The sequence below is a fragment of the Garra rufa genome, chromosome 25 (genome assembly GCF_049309525.1).
Source record: "Garra rufa chromosome 25, GarRuf1.0, whole genome shotgun sequence".
Lineage (NCBI taxonomy): Eukaryota > Metazoa > Chordata > Actinopteri > Cypriniformes > Cyprinidae > Garra > Garra rufa.
Window position 1 is genome coordinate 36,920,376 of NC_133385.1, and position 17,410 is coordinate 36,937,785.

Genomic DNA, 17,410 nt, shown 5'->3' on the forward strand with positions numbered 1-17,410 from the left:
CTGAAGGGTGCTGAAAATTTAGCTTTGATCACAGGAATAAATTAAATTTTAAAATATGTTCAAATAGAAAAGAGTTATTTTAAATGGTAAATTATTTCAAAATTGTACTGTTTATGCTGTACTTTTAAGCAAATAAATGCAGGTTTGGGGAGCAGAAGAAACGTCTTTAAAAATAATAATAATAAATTTAAAAATAATAATCTTACGGTTCACAAACTTTTGACTGGTAGTGTATATACACACACACACACTTACAGTATAGTACAATAATCATACTTATATTCATATATATTCATTATTGATTAATATATATATATATATATATATATAAAATCCAGAATATATTATGTACTTTTGAAAGATCTTCATTCTTCTTTAGTAAAAATAAAAAATGCATGTGATGTCTTTTTTTTTCACTAGTATTTAACTCGACCATCATCAAATCAGGTTAGGTCTTTTTTTTTGCAATGTCTTTATTTGAATATGGGTCAAAGATGTTAAGATGTCCACCTCAAATGTCCAAAGGTGATTTTATGTTAAAATTGGGTTGAAATAATGTTACATTGTCATTCAGTGTAACACAATAATAATGTAAAAACACAAACAACATGTTTATTCTGACTTGTGCATATTAAAATATATAAAATAATATTTTATTCTGTTTTAAATAAGTACAAATTCTGACAAATAGGCAAAAGGATAGTGGCTTTTTTTTTTTACAAATGTAGAATTACAACTAATTAGTATTTGGGGTGAAAGTAATTTGTCTTTTAAAATGTCATACATTGATTTTTGTTGCAAATATGCCTGACAAGATTGATACACTAAATGACATTTTATTGGGTGTCTTCTGTAAATTAGGGAATTATTATTTTTGCTATGCAATTAAATTAAACAAAACTTTTTAATATTTTTGAGGGAAAACAACAATTTAAAGCAGTATTACACTTATTGTTTTTATGCTTAAACCCCATTTCGTCTTTGGCCCTTATATACTATAAATTTACATTTGGTATGTAATAAAATGTTGAAAATCTTACGCGGAAAACCTTGCATGGCTCATAAAAAACAGACACAGTCTAACCTTTAACAAATGAACACTAACACATACAATTGCAGTTCAAATAAGGATTAATGATCCATGCAGACTTGCACAAACGCAGTCTGATCAGATCTGGTTCACCACAAACACACTAATGCTGCCCATTAAATCTTCATTAGCAGCTAATTGTCACACAATCAGTCACTGATAGACACAAATTGCTGCAGCCAGTAGAGGAGCTAATGTCAATACACACAACACAAGCTACTGTGCTCACAATAAAAGCTCAAATGGCTTTTAATTCATGTACAGTCGACACTCATTGGGAACAATAGTATAGGATAGCAGACGCCCAGCACACAGACAAAGACAGCAAGCAGCTGCTAAAACTCTTTCAGAATTCATCTTTGCAGGCTTGTGATGTCAACTCTTATTCAAACAAAACTCCACTCTCCTTTTCAAGCTTTCATTTTCCATGATTTGTTTGTTCTCTTCTGATCCGTCACTCATGTGCTTTCAGTGTGTCTGTGTGCTGATGTACAGCAGTTGGGATAATGCACCTGAACGTGACGTCAATTTTTTTTTTTTTTTGTTTGTTGTTGTTGTTGTTGTAGTAAACCAGAAGCAGGGCAAGTTGGTTGTTATGACAAGTTTTACAGTGCCTTGCAAAATTATTCATACCCCTTAATTTTTTTTTTTTCACATTTTGTTATGTTGCTGCAGTATGTTAAACTACTTTAAATTACTTTTTTTCCCCCCACATCAATCTACACTCCCTACTCCATAATGGCAAAGCAAAAAAAGTTTTTTTTAAAACATTTGTGCAAATTTCTTAAAAATAAAAACTGAAAAGATCCTGTTGCATAAGTATTCATACCCTTTTCTTGGACACTCAATTTAGCTCAGGAGCATTCATATTGCTTCTAGATGTTACTACACTTGGAGTGGAGTTAAACTGTGGCAAATTCATTTGAATGAGTCTGATTTAGAAAGACACACACCTCTCAGAAAAGGTCTAACAGCTGAAAATGCATATCAGAGCAAAAACCAAGTCCTGAGGTGAAGATAACTGCCTGTAGAGCTCAGTGACAGACTTGTGTTAAGGCAATGATCTAGGGAAGAGTTCAGAAACAAATCTGCTGCATTGAAGGTTGACAGAAGCATTATCCATAATGGAAGACGATTGAAACAACTAGGACTCTAGAAAATGTCTGCCAGCCCCCATCCAAGCTGACAGAGATGGAGAGGTGAAAAGGTGAGGCAAAGAATGGTAGATAATTGCCAAATGCAGATGTGCAAAGCTTGTCACATCAGACCCAAACAGACTTGAGGCTGTAAAGGTGCTTCAACTATGTACTGAGTTAAGGGTATGAATACTTATGCAATGCACTTATTTCAGTGTTTTATTTTAATAAATTTGTAAAATTTGCAAATTTGGTTTTTGCTTTGTCATTATTATGGTGTATGGAGTGTAAATTGATGTGGGGGAAAAACTATTTTAAAGCAGTTAAACATAATGCTGCAACAAAACAAAATGTATGAATACTTTTGCAAGGCACTGTATGTGTCTGATTTTAATTTACAACCAATTTTGGGTTCATTTTAAGCCAGCCATATTTTAATCAGTTATTGAGTTAAATAAAACTAACAAGAAGGTTGGGCTAAACATTTAACCCAATCACTGGGTCAAAACAACCCAATTGTTGGGTTTGTCCATATTTCACCCAGCATTGGGTTGTATTTAACCCAGCGTTTCATCTGATTTTACACATTAACAATTGACCTTAGACCTCATGTTGTTCCAAACCTGTAGGCCTAAAAACATCTTTCTTCTATTTAGCTCAAAATAAGATATTTTTAACAATGTTGGTAACCATACAGTTGCTGGTGTAACCCCTCACACCCGGGTCCTACCTCACCCGCTCCGAGCGGGTCTCGGGCACGGGAGGCGGACGCACTAACAAGGAGGCTAAAGGCTGCAACCTCTACACTGGTACCCATTGACTTCCATAGTACATTTAATTGCTACCAGAAACTGACTTGAACGAATTGATTTCTTCACATTCAGTACTTGTCTATATATTTAAAGTCAATGGGGACCAAAATAATACTTTTATTGTTGACAAACATATATATATATATATATATATATATGGGTCTGGAATGGCATGAGGGTTAGTAGATTCATTTTTAGGAGAACTAACTTTGTTTACAAGATTTTAAGGTTTATATCTATAGAAATCCTGAATTTTCAATGTTCATTCAAAATGTATGAATTTATGCTCATTTATATGCACAGCAATGCATTAATATACAGTCAAACTGAAAATTATTCAGACACCAGGTTAAATATTTGATACTTTCTTCATACAGTGGACTATCAGTAAAACTGATACAAATTTGGGACCAAAAATTATTCAGATGCTTTGACCTGACTATGTTTTGCTTAAGTGTTGTTTTCTTTAATTCTTGATGCAACCTTTTTACACCCCATACTGAACAAAATTAAGCATTGCTTGGTAATAAAGTTAAAGTATTGATAGTTGTGTAAATATTGTCATACTAACAGTTGTATGAATTTATGGTGTAATCCATTACATTTTCTATCAAGGTTATCTGACATTATCAAGATGAATTTGTTTTGACACAGTTTAACTCTGAGTTCTTGCCATATTTTATTGTACAGTGAATAAACTGAGAATGTGAGCAATATTGAAGGTGTCTGATTAGTTAATGATACCAAATGCATTACTTAACAGAAGTGTTATTATATAGGGTTTTTTCCCCCGTTAACACATAGAGGCCTGATTTCACAGACTAAACCAGGATTAGACCATAGTTCAATTAGGCATTTAAGAAATTTTTATAAACGTACCTTAGAAAAAACATTACTAGTAAGCATCTTGAGACAAAACAAAGGCAGTGATATATTGAAATATCAGTCAGTGCAAGTTTCTTTGAGTTGAAACAGCTCAGATTCACATTTTAGAAACCTTGTCTGTGAAACGTCTGTGACGACTTTACTTTATATTTTATACTCAGTGTATTCCATCATTCAACTCTGTATAATGCCTTCCCCCATAGACTTCCATTGTAAATTAATTATCGTAAACACAATTTTGGTTTGCTCTGAACTGAGAGATGAGTTGAAAGTACTGCCTAAGGTAACTGATAAATATGCTACAAATGCTGTCTTGACCCCTTAATATTCCAACATCTGGTAACATTAGCCACCCTTTTTATTGTTAAACATCTGTTAAATTACAATCAGCAAATGATTAAACACTAAGAGTCTTACTTCGACGAGGCCCTGCAGTATCCTCACAAAGATGACACAGCCGTAGTGCACACGCGCAGCAGAAGGGATGAACATATTGAGAGTTGATGTGAGCACGATAGCAGCACCAAACACCCTGCACATCAAAGTGTGAAGAAACAGAATTAAATAAAAATAATTTCTAATGGTTTGAAATCATAGATTGGCCAGATAAACTCTGTTCAGTCAGCAGCAGCCTTATACTGACTGAAGGTGAATCTTTAGAGCAGATGCTCAAAAAAAGAGAGCAAGAAATAAATGCCAAGGCCGATAGTAAATAACATGAACTGTGTAGACAATAACAGCCAAAGGCATCAGTGTCTAGTGGAGAAATCATTCTAAGAATGCTCAAAGGCAGGAAGCCACATATTTTATTTATTGTGTGAGATCTAATTTACATAGACCGCAGCTATCTGTTTTAATGTGTGAAATCAAATTCATGTAAGTGAAATGGAGATCTCAACCTACTCAAAGCCAAGATGTAAGAACAACTCAATGGAAAAACTGCATTTAACCAGCGCTCAGACTCACTGCAGTTTTTACTATTGTATTTGTATTTTACTACAGTATATTTGATCGTGGACCACAAAACCAGTCATAAGGGTCTTTTTTTTTTTTTTGAAATTGAGATTTATACATCATCCAAAAGCATTTATAGCTGATAAATAAGCTTTCCACTGATGTTTGGTTTGTTAGGATAGGACAATATTTGGCCGACATATTTGAAAGTGCAAAAAAAAAAAAAATCAAAATATTGAGAAAATTGCCTTCGAAATTGTCAAAATTAAGTTCTTAGCAATGCATATTACTAATGACAAATTAAATTTTGATATATTTACAGATAAATTTAGGAAATTTACAAAATATCTTAATGGAACATGATCTTTACTTAATATCCTAATGATTTTTTTGCATAAAAGAAAAATCAATAAACTTGACCCATACAATGTATTGCCTTATACCTGTGCTACTCAAGATAAAGATAAGATGGGGTCCATGGTCACATATTGTAAAATTATATATTTACTATTGTCTTCTGTAGAGCTGCTTTACTGCACAATTTGAATTTCTCATATTTGAAGAAATTCTTATTCCATTATTTTCCTGTTTATTATTGTGAAGCTGCTTTCAAATAATCTGTGTTGTATCCACCTTATTTTTTAATGTGGAAACAGCAATAACAATGTGTAAGACTTCCGGTCCATAAGTATGGTTAAACTGTTTGTACTACAATCTATTGTGTTCATAATTAAAATCAGGGTGCGATTTGGCGAGTGGTGGGTGGGGGGTCCGAGTGCCGTTCTAAATACGCACTTTAAAATCCCATTCTGAATCAACTGATTCACCATACACGCTTTGAATTCCCGTTTTGAATCAAATGATTCGTGATTTGCGCTTTAAAATCCCATTCTGAATCAAATGATTCGCCGTAGGGGTGAGCGGGGCACAACCTAACGTGGGGTTAATTGTAACACACATGGTTCAAATATTTCCACACATGCTAGCATAACTAAATTTACTAGTTGCCATAGCAACACTATGCAGAGAAAAAAAAGAGCGCCAAAATTCAAAAGCATTTTGAAAATATCGCTGAATATTTATTTTACCATAGTAAAAGTTCATTTCTGGCTGAAGTAAACTTTTCTTTTCAGTCTTTAGTATTCATTTAAAATTAGACAAATCTGCTATTATTTTAATCTCCAATTTGTTATCTCTCAGTTGAAACGTTACAACGTGCCCCTCAGATGTTACAATGTACCCCACCTACGGGGCATGTTGTCACGTTTCACTTCCTTTCTTTTGAGTTAATAACGAAAAACTTATACACTGTAAATATGAAACAAAGCTATATATTTGTACTAGACAAGTATGAAAATAATGTGGATAAAAATTGTACTCTGAACCCCAAGTGGATTTACATAAACCGCGAAATTCAAAAAGTGTTAGGTTGTGCCCCGCTCTCCCCTACACGCTTTGAATTCCCGTTTTTAATCAAATGATTTGCGATTCGCACTTTAAAATCCCGTTCTAAATCAAATGATTTGCCATACGAGCTTTGAATTCCCGTTTTGAATCAAATGATTCACCATAGGCGCTTTAAAATCCCGTTCTAAATCAAATGATTTGCCATACGAGCTTTGAATTTCCGTTTTGAATCAAATGATTCACCATAGGCGCTTTAAAATCCCGTTCTAAATCAAATGATTTGCCATACGAGCTTTGAATTCCCGTTTTGAATCAAATATTCACCATACGCACTTTAAAATCCCGTTCTAAATCAAATGATTTGCCATACGAGCTTTGAATTCCCGTTTTGAATCAAATATTCACCATACGCACTTTAAAATCCCGTTCTAAATCAAATGATTTGCCATACGAGCTTTGAATTCCCGTTTTGAATCAAATGATTCACCATAGGCGCTTTAAAATCCCGTTCTAAATCAAATGATTTGCCATACGAGCTTTGAATTTCCGTTTTGAATCAAATATTCACCATACGCACTTTAAAATCCCGTTCTAAATCAAATGATTTGCCATACGAGCTTTGAATTTCCGTTTTGAATCAAATATTCACCATACGCACTATAAAATCCCGTTCTGAATCAACTGATTCACCATACACGCTTTGAATTCCCGTTTTGAATCAAATGATTTGTGATTTGCGCTTTAAAATCCCATTCTGAATCAAATGATTCGCCGTAGGGGTGAGCGGGGCACAACCTAACGTGGGGTTAATTGTAACACACATGGTTCAAATATTTCCACACATGCTAGCATAACCAAATTTACTAGTTGCCATAGCAACACTATGCAGAGAAAAAAAAGAGCGCCAAAATTCAAAAGCATTTTGAAAATATCGCTGAATATTTATTTTACCATAGTAAAAGTTCATTTCTGGCTGAAGTAAACTTTTCTTTTCAGTCTTTAGTATTCATTTAAAATTAGACAAATCTGCTATTATTTTAATCTCCAATTTGTTATCTCTCAGTTGAAACGTTACAACGTGCCCCTCAGATGTTACAATGTACCCCACCTACGGGGCATGTTGTCACGTTTCACTTCCTTTCTTTTGAGTTAATAACAAAAAACTTATACACTGTAAATATGAAACAAAGCTATATATTTGTACTAGACAAGTATGAAAATAATGTGGATAAAAATTGTACTCTGAACCCCAAGTGGATTTACATAAACCGCGAAATTCAAAAAGTGTTAGGTTGTGCCCCGCTCTCCCCTACACGCTTTGAATTCCCGTTTTTAATCAAATGATTTGTGATTCGCACTTTAAAATCCCGTTCTAAATCAAATGATTTGCCATACGAGCTTTGAATTCCCGTTTTGAATCAAATATTCACCATACGCACTTTAAAATCCCGTTCTGAATCAAATGATTTGCCATACGAGCTTTGAATTCCCGTTTTGAATCAAATGATTCACCATAGGCGCTTTAAAATCCCGTTCTAAATCAAATGATTTGCCATACGAGCTTTGAATTCCCGTTTTGAATCAAATGATTCACCATAGGCGCTTTAAAATCCCGTTCCAAATCAAATGATTTGCCATACGAGCTTTGAATTCCCGTTTTGAATCAAATGATTCACCATAGGCGCTTTAAAATCCCGTTCTAAATCAAATGATTTGCCATACGAGCTTTGAATTCCCGTTTTGAATCAAATATTCACCATACGCACTTTAAAATCCCGTTCTGAATCAAATGATTTGCCATACGAGCTTTGAATTCCCGTTTTGAATCAAATATTCACCATACGCACTTTAAGATCCCGTTCTAAATCAAATGATTTGCCATACGAGCTTTGAATTTCCGTTTTGAATCAAATGATTCACCATAGGCGCTTTAAGATCCCGTTCTAAATCAAATGATTTGCCATACGAGCTTTGAATTTCCGTTTTGAATCAAATGATTCACCATAGGCGCTTTAAGATCCCGTTCTAAATCAAATGATTAGCCATACGAGCTTTGAATTTCCGTTTTGAATCAAATGATTCACCATACGCACTTTAAAATCCCGTTCTAACTCAAATGATTTGCCATACGAGCTTTGAATTTCCGTTTTGAATCAAATGATTCACCATACGCACTTTAAAATCCCGTTCTAAATCAAATGATTTGCCATACGAGCTTTGAATTCCCGTTTTGAATCAAATGATTCACCATAGGCGCTTTAAGATCCCGTTCTAAATCAAATGATTTGCCATACGAGCTTTGAATTCCCGTTTTGAATCAAATGATTCACCATAGGCGCTTTAAAATCCCGTTCTAAATCAAATTATTTGCCATACGAGCTTTGAATTCCCGTTTTGAATCAAATGATTCACCATAGGCGCTTTAAGATCCCGTTCTAAATCAAATGATTTGTGATACGCACTTTAAAATCCCCTTCTGAATCAAATGATTCACCATAGGCACTTTAAAATCCCGTTCTAAATCAAATGATTTGCCATACGAGCTTTGAATTTCCGTTTTGAATCAAATGATTCACCATAGGCGCTTTAAGATCCCGTTCCAAATCAAATGATTTGCCATACGAGCTTTGAATTCCCGTTTTGAATCAAATGATTCACCATAGGCGCTTTAAAATCCCGTTCTAAATCAAATGATTTGCCATACGAGCTTTGAATTCCCGTTTTGAATCAAATGATTCACCATAGGCGCTTTAAAATCCCGTTCTAAATCAAATGATTTGCCATACGAGCTTTGAATTTCCGTTTTGAATCAAATATTCACCATACGCACTTTAAGATCCCGTTCTAAATCAAATGATTTGCCATACGAGCTTTGAATTCCCGTTTTGAATCAAATGATTCACCATAGGCGCTTTAAAATCCCGTTCTAAATCAAATGATTTGCCATACGAGCTTTGAATTCCCGTTTTGAATCAAATGATTCACCATAGGCGCTTTAAAATCCCGTTCTAAATCAAATGATTTGCCATACGAGCTTTGAATTCCCGTTTTGAATCAAATATTCACCATACGCACTTTAAAATCCCGTTCTAAATCAAATGATTTGCCATACGAGCTTTGAATTTCCGTTTTGAATCAAATGATTCACCATAGGCGCTTTAAGATCCCGTTCTAAATCAAATGATTTGCCATACGAGCTTTGAATTTCCGTTTTGAATCAAATGATTCACCATAGGCGCTTTAAAATCCCGTTCTAAATCAAATGATTTGCCATACGAGCTTTGAATTTCCGTTTTGAATCAAATGATTCACCATAGGCGCTTTAAAATCCCGTTCTAAATCAAATGATTTGCCATACGAGCTTCGAATTTCCGTTTTGAATCAAATGATTCACCATAGGCGCTTTAAGATCTCGTTCTGAATCAAATGATTTGCCATACGAGCTTTGAATTTCCGTTTTGAATCAAATGATTCGTCATACACACTTTAAAATCCTGTTCTAAATCAAATGATTTGCCATACGAGCTTTGAATTTCCGTTTTGAATCAAATATTCACCATACGCACTTTAAAATCCCGTTCTGAATCAAATGATTTGCCATATACGATTTAAATTCCCGTTTTGAATCAAATGATTCGTCATACACACTTTAAAATCCTGTTCTAAATCAAATGATTTGCCATACGAGCTTTGAATTTCCATTTTGAATCAAATATTCACCATAGGCGCTTTAAGATCTCGTTCTGAATCAAATGATTTGCCATACGAGCTTTGAATTTCCGTTTTGAATCAAATGATTCGTCATACACACTTTAAAATCCTGTTCTAAATCAAATGATTTGCCATACGAGCTTTGAATTTCCGTTTTGAATCAAATATTCACCATACGCACTTTAAAATCCCGTTCTGAATCAAATGATTTGCCATATACGATTTAAATTCCCGTTTTGAATCAAATGATTCGTCATACACACTTTAAAATCCTATTCTAAATCAAATGATTTGCCATACGAGCTTTGAATTTCCATTTTGAATCAAATGATTCGCCATACGCACTTTAAGATCCCGTTCTGAATCAAATGATTTGCCATATACGATTTAAATTCCCGTTTTGAATCAAATAATTTGTGATACTCACTTTAAAGTCCCTTTCTGACTCAAATGATTCACCTTATGTGCTTTAAATTCCCGTTTTGAATCAAATTATTCACGATACTCGCTTTTAAGTCCCGTTATGACTCAAATGATTCGCCATACGCACTTTGAATTTCCGTTTGAATCAAATTATTTGTGATACGCACTTTAAAATCCCCTTCTGAATCAAATGATTCACCATACCCACTTTGAATTCCCGTTTTGAATCAAATGATTCACGATACTCGCTTTTAAGTCCCGTTCTGACTCAAATGATTCGCCATAGGTGCTTTAAATTCCCGTTTTGAATCAAATTATTCACGATACTCGCTTTTAAGTCCCGTTCTGACTCAAATGATTCGCCATAGGTGCTTTAAATTCCCGTTTTGAATCAAATTATTCACGATACTCGCTTTTAAGTCCCGTTCTGACTCAAATGATTCGCCATAGGTGCTTTAAATTCCCGTTTTGAATCAAATTATTCACGATACTCGCTTTTAAGTCCCGTTCTGACTCAAATGATTCGCCATACGCACTTTGAATTTCTGTTTGAATCAAATGATTTGTGATACGCACTTTAAAATCCCCTTCTGAATCAAATGATTCACCATACCCTCTTTGAATTCCCGTTTTGAATCAAATGATTCGCGATACTCGCTTTACAGTCCCGTTCTGACTCAAATGATTCGCCATACGCACTTTGAATTCCCGTTTTGAATCAAATGATTCGCGATACTCACTTTACAGTCCCATTCTGACTCAAATGATTCGCCATACACACTTTGAATTCCCGTTTTGAATCAAATAATTCGCCATACACGCTTCGAATTCCCATTTTTAATCAAGTGATTTGCGATTCGATTGGAGCACTTTTGAAAAAGTGAACCATGCAGTGGTTTACTGATTCTGAGTTTCAAAAAGCTCCACTGATACTGAGCTCTTGCTCGCTTTCTTTATATAATTTATTGATTGTTTGAAATAAAATCCTTACAATTAATAGGCCTAACTTACTATGCTTTTATGAAATTGTGATCACGTAAGACAAAGATTCCGTCCTATTAAAAACATTTCATGACGGCACTCATTATCTGGTAGGCTACTTGCCTGAAAAAAGACGAGTATATAATTTGGGTTGTTAACACATTACACTAACATTAGGTTACCTAGGCTATAGCATTACTGGAGTTTGGTCAAGGTCTGCCTATGGACAGAGAAAAAAAGTTTTCAAAAGCATCCACCCTCAGGTGTTTCTTTTTTTTTTTTTTTTTTTTTTTTTTTAAATCGCACCCTGATTAAATTAATACATTAAAATTATATAGTTAGACACACCAGTTTGCAGCAAAACCAGCTGTTTTGTACAGCTAAAAATAGCTGGATGCAGATGAGACCAGAAGCCAGACACATCAAATTTACAAATGGCCGTGTCCGCTCTTACGGAAAAAAATAAGGTGCATAAAGCACATAATAAACAGGCTACATCTCACATCAAATGTGTGCATTAGTACAGCATTTACAACATTTAAGAATGTAATTTACATAATTTGATTTATGAACCATTAATTGATCTCATGGCCTATATAATTAACATATGTAGGCTATATGTAGGCTTTATACATATATTTTAGGTGTGAATATATAATCATATACTAGGTATCTAAAAATATGCGTCTATTTCAGTCAAAGGGAGTTTTGTTGAATCAGGAACAGTGAACAGAGAAAATGTGAGAAACACACACAGAGCCACGTGAGGCTGTCTGCTGCTTAATGAGCTCTCCAGAGGAAAGCATGTCTGCTCTTCTGCATTCAGGGTTCATGGCAACCAAATAAAGCACAGGAACGACATGATTTGGCCTTTAAGAAAAGCATTCAAACGGTTGCCTAATATAAACCACTATGTAAAACAAAATAAAACAAGTACGTTTAGTCAAACTTAAATTTAGCCTAGTAAAATTGTTTAAAATCGACATAAATGCGCATTGTGAATTACCTGTTGGCAGCCAGTCGTGAGGATATATATCCTCCAGGGATCTGTGTCACTATATAGCCCCAGAAAAACGAGCCATGGATCATTCCCACCGTCTCCGGATCCCAATTAAACTTCGCTTTCTGAGGGCAAAATGAACAAGAACATATATGGCGCACGGTTAATTCATCTAAAAACCGTTCACTGTAAACGCTTAGAATTAAGCATTTTGCATTAATTTCCTCATACACTCTTTCACGAGTTCCCACTTACTGACAATAAACTGAGTAAAAAGGATAGCGTATAAGGTTAAGCGTATTTGGCGTGCTGTCCGGGAGAGGGTCCGAGCTCGGCAATCGGCCCGAACCCAATAGCTCCCCCCTATAAAGAGGAGACAGGATGGTGGAGGGATGTTGAAACGAGAGATTAGAAGGTAAGGCTGCTTTGATTATTTATAGTGATTCACTTTAACACTGATTGGATAGGGAGTGATTACTGATGGTGCATTGGCCGTGTTAATTATCTGTGCATGCGTCCCGAAATTTGTTAATAAAACATCACTAAAAATAAAGGTGCCTCACGATGCAATGGAAGAGCCTTTTTTTTTTTTTTTTTTGCTTAAAGAAGCTTTGACATTAGGTTTCACAAAAGGAACTTTGTGGCGAAAGGTTCTTCAGATTATGAAAAGGTAAGAAAGAGATGGTTCTTTAACTGAATGGAAGTTTAAAAAATGTTCTATGGCAACGCTGTGAAGAATCTTTTAAAGCACCTTTATTTTTAAGAGTGTAAAATGTAGAATCTTTAAATTAAATTTTATTTAATATTTTGAGCAACTGAATGTTGGAATGTTTTTTCTTTTTCTTTTGTGAACTCAGTTGGTGATGCTCTGACAGGAGACGTGAGGGAGGAGCGTTCGCTCAGACAGGGGGGCTGTAGGTTATCTGGCCCTCATTCTCACCTCTGTGATGATGATCTTGCCGTCTCGGTGAATGGTGCTGTTATTGACCATGTCGACGATCGCGACTCCGAGGTTACAGCGGATTCCGAACGATATGCAGAAGCCGAGGCCGCTCATGATGGCGATGATGTAGCGGCGCGGGAGCCCGAAACACGTACAGTCGCACAGAGGAGCTTTCTTCTCCTGCACCTGAGCGGGCCGCCCGTCCTCCGTCAGCTCTATAACATCACCCGTTTTCTGCTTCTTCTCCATCACCCTGTGAAGATACAGCACTTCTCATTTTCTGAAAACAAATGTCTCAGGGATCGCATTTCTTTTCTTTATTTCCATCTTTTTCTCTTTTTTTTGTTTGTTTCTGAAGCGTTTATATGGATTAAAATTAAAACCATTAAGGACACTTATGCAACCATCACATAAAAAACGTTCCTGTAGCGTTGACGAAAACCTTATATCGAAAAGTTTGTGAATCGTTATACAAAAAAGCCAAAATTAATAATAATATTTAAAAAAAAAAACAGAACGTTGAGGCAACGTTCTATGTTTGCTAATAGATTATACAAAGTACATCTCTTTGTCTGTATTGTAAAAACTGAGATTTTCTTGTTCCATTAAATAAATCCCTCCAATCCGCGAACAGAATGCTATCAAAGATGTTTTATTTATTTTATTTGTATTTTAATTATTACGTCTCTCATCCATTCAGCAATAGAAGAAGCAGACGGAATTCTATTGTATATCTGTTATTTGGTCACGACTTGGCAAACTGAGTTATTTGAACCGCATTGCAGCATTTTTTTTTTATCGAAATGCATAGCCTACCTATAGCTTGTAAACGCAGACGTGATCATATCTTGTTATAGTACAGGTTTGCCTAAATATGATTTTGTGTCGTTGACGACACATTTCTGTGGTTGCTTTAAAAATGAAATAGACGGAATAAAATCAAACCATCTTAATAAACCCGTACACAAAACGAAATATAAGAAATATAATTTTATGGTACGATGTATTCCCGTTGTATCGGATGAAAATGAAGATTTATTTATTTTTTATTCTCTGATGTGAACCATTCACTGTTCAGCTCTGTCTCTGAGCGTTTCATAATCTCTGGCCTATAATTGCAATATACAAAATACACAAAACGCTCAGAAAAAAATCACCGTATTCATTCCATATAAAGAATTCAGACGATTTTGGTATGAAGAAAAAAAAGATTATTCTCAAATCTGAAATCTGATTGTGAGCTAAATCACAGGGTTTTAATGCATGTATTTATTTAAGTATTGTTTACACATAAATACGAAAATATACCAATAATAATAATTGAATTAAAGGCACTTATTCTTAGCTCGTCATGTCACGACTTTCTTTTCATGAATTATTAATTGAGCCAGGAGCGCTGTGGGCAGAGGAACGATCCTCCGAGGAATTCTTTCATCTCTAGATCTATACACGATCACATCACGATCTTTAACGCGTATAGTCATTTCTATCGTATTTGTTTATTTTCTCCGTAACGAAAAATGTCGAAAAGAACGCGCTGCATTACATATTTATGAATTATTAGGAATTATGTGATAGCCGTCGTAATGTGGCTATGGAAGGAGAGAGAGGGAAAAAAAAAAACATAATTTGAATTTGAGTAGACGTGAAAATTGCACTGCATCGAGATAATAAACTAAAAATATTTTTGTTAAGATCATTAGTTTTTCTTCTTTTTTTTTTTTTCTGAATGGAAGAGATACCTGTGCATGTGTCCCAGGGTTTTCCCGGCCAGATTCTTCATTCTTTCTTTACCGGGGGCCAAAACTCGTTCCTTCACCTTATCCATCGTATCTCCAAAGATAATATTCCACTCGATATTAACACGAAATTTTAATTTGAATTGGCTGTAAGATGTTTCAGCATATTCCTTGAGTGTGAAAACCTGAGCAGTATTTTTGACCCAGTAAAAGATGCGTTTTTATCCCTTGTAGTCGACCTATAAAACACCAAGAAGATCAATCAATTAGAAGCTTGATTCACAGTCACTGAAATGTCCTTTGAAACTCCCTTTCCTTCGACTTCTGCAATTCTTCGCTTTTCCATTTTGTCGACATATTTTTGAGCTATAAACGAGAATATTCCATCAGAATTCACCTTCGAAAACAAACCCCACAAAAACGACAAAGAAAGAGCCAGAAAAGAAATCTGGCGCGGTGGAGCCCAACACCAGGCGCGGGAGCTCGTTCAGTACCGTGGACAGAGAACGCGCGCGTCCGTCCAGCTGTTCCATGAACCCGCAGACAGCGAGTGAGCTGCGCGTTCCACACCTGCGCGCTCCCCTCTTTCACTCATGAACTGCTAAAAAGGCATGTACTGACATCTAGCTATTAACAAAAAGCCACTGGCAAACAAATGTCTGAGTCATGTTATATTAGTCTTAGATGCTCTGAGTGGTTTTATCAGGTAGGTTTTCAAACATACACACCTTGAAGTAATCAGTTTTCACTGGTATTATGGGCTCTTGGGACGAGACAATGGATTAGGATATTGGTGGGGGCAGATATTTTTTTCATTTCATTTGTTCAGGAAAATTAATGATCGATCATATTAAATCCATTTGGTTTAATAATTTATGGTAGGGCATGAAAAAAAAAGACTGTTTTGTAATACAAATAATGACCACAAGCGGGCGCTCAAGGACAGGTCGAACCTGTGCTGGAGTCATGTCGTTGGGCTTGCTTGCATCTGGTAAATTATTCATAAATATATAAACAATGCAATTCATGCAAAATAGTCTTTGTGTGAAATTAGCATGCTTTTTTTTTGTTGTGTAAATTGAGTTGAAATTGAATGAATTTGTGCAGCAAATTAATTGTATTACAGTAATATTAATATATTATTTTTTAATGTACTTTTTTTAATGTACTTTTTTTATTTACTATTCTAATTTTTAATAATGATTATTATTTATTTATTTGTTTATTTTATTTATTTTATTTTTTTTAAGATAATAACATTACAGAGCTTGAGTTGCAGCATGAGTACCAAGGAAAAAGAAAAGATAAAATAAAAAAATAAAAAAGGGGAAACACCAAACCACAAGTGCAGTGATTAATACTTAAAAGTAACTTAAAATGAACATACAGAAAAACCATGGCAGCAAATTACCATACAGAATAATAAATCTTCAATTTAAAACAATTCTTTCAAAGCTTTGGCTATATTGCTCCAACAGGTGACAGTTTGTATTCTAGCCCCATTAATTCTTGCAGTACTGTGTTCTAAACAAACAATATGATGAAACGAAAGCAGCCAGAATCTTTTAAGATCCATGTCAGGTGTAAACCATTGCTGTATAATTGTTTTTTTTTTTTTTAGCAGCAGCAGTAAAGCCAGACATTAACAATCTTCTCTGAACTAATGTAAACTTGTAAGAAGAATCATCATTTAACAACATAAGACAAGGATCAAGATCAAACTGCAACTTTGTGATGTACTTTAGCACTTGAACTACATGTTTCCAGAAATGAGATATTACTAAACAGTCCCAAAACATGTGCAAAAAGGTACCTTTAGAATTATTATTACACAGACTGCAATTTGGATTGGATGAGAGTTTCATCAGATATCGCTTATATGGGGTACAATACATTTTATGTACAGTTTTGAAATGAATAAGAGTGTGCGAGGGGTTTTTGGAGGTAAGACAGAGATTTAACCAAACTGTGTTCCAATCAGGACTATAACCCAACCAGGAGAGTCCTCTCTCCCACACAGCTAATATCTTCAAGGACTTATATGAGCATTCAAGTATTGCTTATAGATCAAGGAGACTATGCCTTGAGTTTTTCCAGTGTTTTTGATCCACTTTAACAATGGGTGATCTTCTAAAATAGAATTCCAAAGCACCCCATATGCTTTCATTGCAGACCTTAACTTCAAATACATAAAAAAGGAGGTGCCTGGCAGGGAGTAGACTGCTTGGATATCCTGAAATGTGCGAAGTCCACTACCATTTAATATATCACCAAATGTGGACACACCTTTTAAGGACCAGGGAGGGTAAATGAAAGGTTGATTACCAGA

General features: G+C 35.0%; 1 protein-coding gene across 1 annotated transcript in view; it reads right to left on the minus strand.

Annotated features, from left to right (window-relative positions):
* Positions 1-15,606, minus strand: part of slc17a6a (solute carrier family 17 member 6a) — a 29,727-nt gene extending 14,121 nt beyond the window's left edge. The window contains exons 1-4 of the mRNA XM_073831684.1: positions 15,085-15,606; positions 13,340-13,595; positions 12,406-12,524; positions 4,341-4,455 (exon numbers count right to left, since the gene is read on the minus strand). Coding sequence (XP_073687785.1) covers positions 4,341-4,455; positions 12,406-12,524; positions 13,340-13,595; positions 15,085-15,170 — 576 coding nt within the window. The 5' untranslated portion in view covers positions 15,171-15,606. The remainder of the gene's footprint in view (positions 1-4,340; positions 4,456-12,405; positions 12,525-13,339; positions 13,596-15,084) is intronic.
* Positions 15,607-17,410: the final 1,804 nt, after the last annotated feature.